The sequence below is a fragment of the Otolemur garnettii genome, unplaced genomic scaffold, assembly GCF_000181295.1.
Source record: "Otolemur garnettii isolate 467f Iridium unplaced genomic scaffold, OtoGar3 scaffold00179, whole genome shotgun sequence".
NCBI classification, from domain to species: Eukaryota; Metazoa; Chordata; class Mammalia; order Primates; family Galagidae; genus Otolemur; species Otolemur garnettii.
Window position 1 is genome coordinate 168,587 of NW_003852574.1, and position 3,666 is coordinate 172,252.

Consider the following 3,666-nt stretch of genomic DNA (forward strand, 5'->3'; position numbering starts at 1 on the left):
GCCACAATGCCCGGCTATTTTTTGGTTGCAGCCGTCACTGTTGTTTGGCAGGTCCGGGCTGGATTCAAACCCGCCACCTTAGGTGTACGTGGCTGGCGCCTTAGCCGGTTGAGATACAGGCGCTGAGCCACCATTTCTAAATCTTAAAGGAATCATCTTCTGAATCTCCTTCTACTTACTTGTTTAATTAGCGCCCAAAAGGATTAAATTATAAGGAACACAACAAAGGCAAGTTTCATGGATTGGCGCCAATCTCTAACCCACATGTAACTGTGGGCCAATGGCTATAAACAACAAACTAGTCAAAGAATGTGGTTATATCACTGCAATATTGTTTTCCCACTAGAAACCAAATAAAGTATACGGTTATGCTTTAACCATAAACCATATAAACCATAAACCAAATAAAGTATATGGTTATATTAATGCTGTCAGAGGCTACCATTTCCTCATAGACAGATAAATTGTTTTCTTTTCGTCTAAAAGTAATCTGTATATACATATATATATATATTTTTTTGAGACGGAGTCTTACTTTGTCATCGTTGGTAGAGTGCGGTGCTGTCATAGCTTACAGCAACCTCCAACTCTTGGACTCAAACAATTCTCTTGCCTCAGCCTCCCAAGTAGCTGGGACGACAGGCACCCACCACAATGCCTGGCTATTTTTACAGATGGGAGTCTTGATTTTGTTCAGGCTGCTCTCAAACTCATGAGCTTAGGCAACCCACCCGCCTGGGCCTCCCAAGTGCTAGGATTACAGGCATGAGCCATGGCACCCGGCCCATACATAATATATTTTTAAGAGACAGGATCTAGCTCTGTTGTCCAGGCTGGAGTGCAGTGGCATCATCATAGCTCATTGCAGCCTCCAACTCCTGGGCTCAAGTGATCCTCCCACCTCATCCTCCTCAGCAGCTGGGACTACAGGTGCTATGCTATCATGCAATTTGGATATTTAGTCCCAGCAACATAAGCTACATATATAGAGAGAAAAAGGTCTTAAACGCACTGCTGGACATAAAATGTTTTCTTTTCTCCTGTTGAGTACTTATACCAAATAATAATTAAAATTTGGCTGTGATCTTTACATATAAGAGGAACAATTTTTAAAAACTAAAAATAGTGGATGATGATAAGAATTCTGCTAACAGTTCATTGAGTTAAATTCAACTTCTAAAACTCAAGGTTCAGTGCTAGGTAAAAAGACATGCAACCAAGTCACCAGCCTCTTCAAGCTGGATGCAATGCATGCCTTGGCTGCAGAAAACACGTAAATAGCAGTTATCAATTTTCATGCCAACAAACCTATGATTAACAAGGATGATTAGAGTCTGGATAGAACTAACACACAAGCTTTTTGCCTTTTGGGTGATGCTGACTCAAAACCACAAGCACACACATTCACCCATGGCAGGTTCATACCACTGGACTTCAGTTGCTTGGATCTCTCTCGTTCTTGGATCGAAGACTTTGGAAAAAGTGGAGCAAGTCCTCGGGACTTGGTAGGTCTCATATAGCCTTTCATTGGTTCTGCCATTCTGCTTTTATCTTCCTTCTTCCCTTCTCTCAGTGTCTTTGATTCTGATTTTTCTGTCATTTTCTGAGGTGCCTCCAAGACCCTATCATTGAGTCCAGGAAGTTGAAGACCTTTGGAAGTAGTCAGGACCAACTTATCTACCACTCCTGGAGGAGGAGCTTCGACTTTACTATCTGACTGGAGTTCTGAAGTTGACAAGGAAGCACATTCCAATTTTGTGATTTTACAAGCCAGATTAAATTCCTTCAATTTATCCTTTTCATTTTTTGGAGGTAAAAGAGTCATATCCCCTTCTTTATTTAAACTATCTGGGCCCCTGGAATCTCTCTCTTCAGGATTTTGGTCCTCACAGAAACTGAACTTTTGTGCTTTGTCTGCCTGTAAGTCAGGAATTTGGACTGGAGCAGAACCTTCCTCAGGGTCTTTCTCTTTGTTCGCTGGATATGCTGGGGCATTACCCCTACCTGCTTCTGGGCCTCTGACCTCTCCTGGGAGGCTCTGGTTCTCTACCAGGACTCCGGGAAGAAGGTGCCCTTTTGCTAGCTCTGTGATTTTCCCTTTTGAAGGCTTGGATGCACCATTATGCACTGACTCAGATTCTCCTACCACATGCCCTTCATTGATCCCTGCTTCATTTTTCAGGGAATCAGCAAGCTCACCTTTATTCTTAGGACAATGATCTCCCTGACCGTTAACTGTTTCTATGGCTGCTATAAAAGGTAGGGCAACTCCTGTGTTTGCAGAATGCACAACAGCAGAGGAAGCGTTGGGGCTTTCTTGGCCTGAGACTCCATCTTTGTTGCAGTTATCTACCACTAATAATTTGGGCATCTGGGCTAGGGCTATCCCTTGCCCACTTTGCGCCAAGGTATCTGGAAAGAAATCAATTTCCTTTACTACTTGAGAAGTAGGAGCAGACAGTTTTTCACAGGCTGCTGATTCCAGAGCCTCTAGAGGAGCTGACTTATTTATCGGTTCTGACAGTGTTCTGGGACAGGTAAATGTAATATTTCTATTTTCGTCTACAAAGCCCATTGCTCCAACTCTGTGGTCCCCTGTGGTTTCCATGGGAACATGTATTTTTGTTGCATCTATCTTATTCTCCAGAATGTGCTTCTCTGGAGAACTATTTTTAACCTTCTTACTTTTTCCATCATTACTCCTTTTATTTGGTTTCTCAGCCACTGTGGCATATCCCTTGGCTGGATCTGTCTTACTCTCCTCAGACAGTACTAAAGGAACAAATCCTGCCCCCTGGATTTGGTCTTGGCAGCTCACATCTGTCACCTTGGCTGCTGTTTCAGTAACAACAGAACCCTTGACTGGGTTTGTTTTGTTCTCCCCAAGAGTTTCAAGCTCAAAAGAATGAGCCTCAACATCTCCACCCTTTCTGTCAACTACTTCCGTTGTGAGTGTATCTGATGTATGTGAGAACAAAGGATAATGCATTTTGGGGGAAATGAGCCCAAAATCCTTCTTTTTATGGGGAATACTAACAGCATTTTCATCCTTCCCTACAAAAGGTAGGTCTAGGATTTCTTCCTCCCTCTCCACTCTAGTAGGCTGAGTGGAATAATTATTTTTAAATTTTTTGGTTTTGCCTTCATTGCTTTTCTTCTTCGGCTTTTCAGAAATCCAGGAAGCTGCCTCATGATCCATCCAAGGACACTTTCCTTCCTTCCTCTGGTTACTGACACCTCTATCTTTGACTATAGCTTCTCTTTCTGTCAGAACATCAGAAGTCTGAGTCATGCCTGACCCATGTTCCAAAGGCATTAATGGCTGGGAGGTATTTGATTCCTTAGGGTGAGTTGCCACCTTAAGCTCTCCCATCACCACAGTGAGATCAGTCATTGTTCCTGGTTGCTTTGAAGAATTCAGCCCCAGATTCTCACTCTTATCTCGAGTAGTCATTCCTCCAGTTTTAGGAATTGGCTCACTTGGTACAAGAACGGCTCTTCCATCCTTCTGGCTATCCAGAACAAATGGCAGCTCAGATCTTGCTCTTGCCTTCCCAGAATTTGCTTTCACTTTCCCAGAACCTCCCCTTCCCTTCCTGCTTTTGCCATCATCTGCCATTCTCTTAAATGATTGGTTCTCTAGCCCAGGGACCTGCACTGACTCCT

General features: G+C 43.3%; 1 protein-coding gene across 1 annotated transcript; it reads right to left on the bottom strand.

Moving 5' to 3' along the window:
* Positions 1-1,314: 1,314 nt before the first annotated feature.
* LOC111728695 lies at positions 1,315-3,081 on the bottom strand. The gene has a single exon (XM_023519562.1). It carries the CDS (start codon positions 2,987-2,989, stop codon positions 1,328-1,330), a length of 1,662 nt encoding a protein of 553 aa, XP_023375330.1. The 5' UTR covers positions 2,990-3,081; the 3' UTR covers positions 1,315-1,327.
* Between the last annotated feature and the right edge of the window lie 585 nt (positions 3,082-3,666).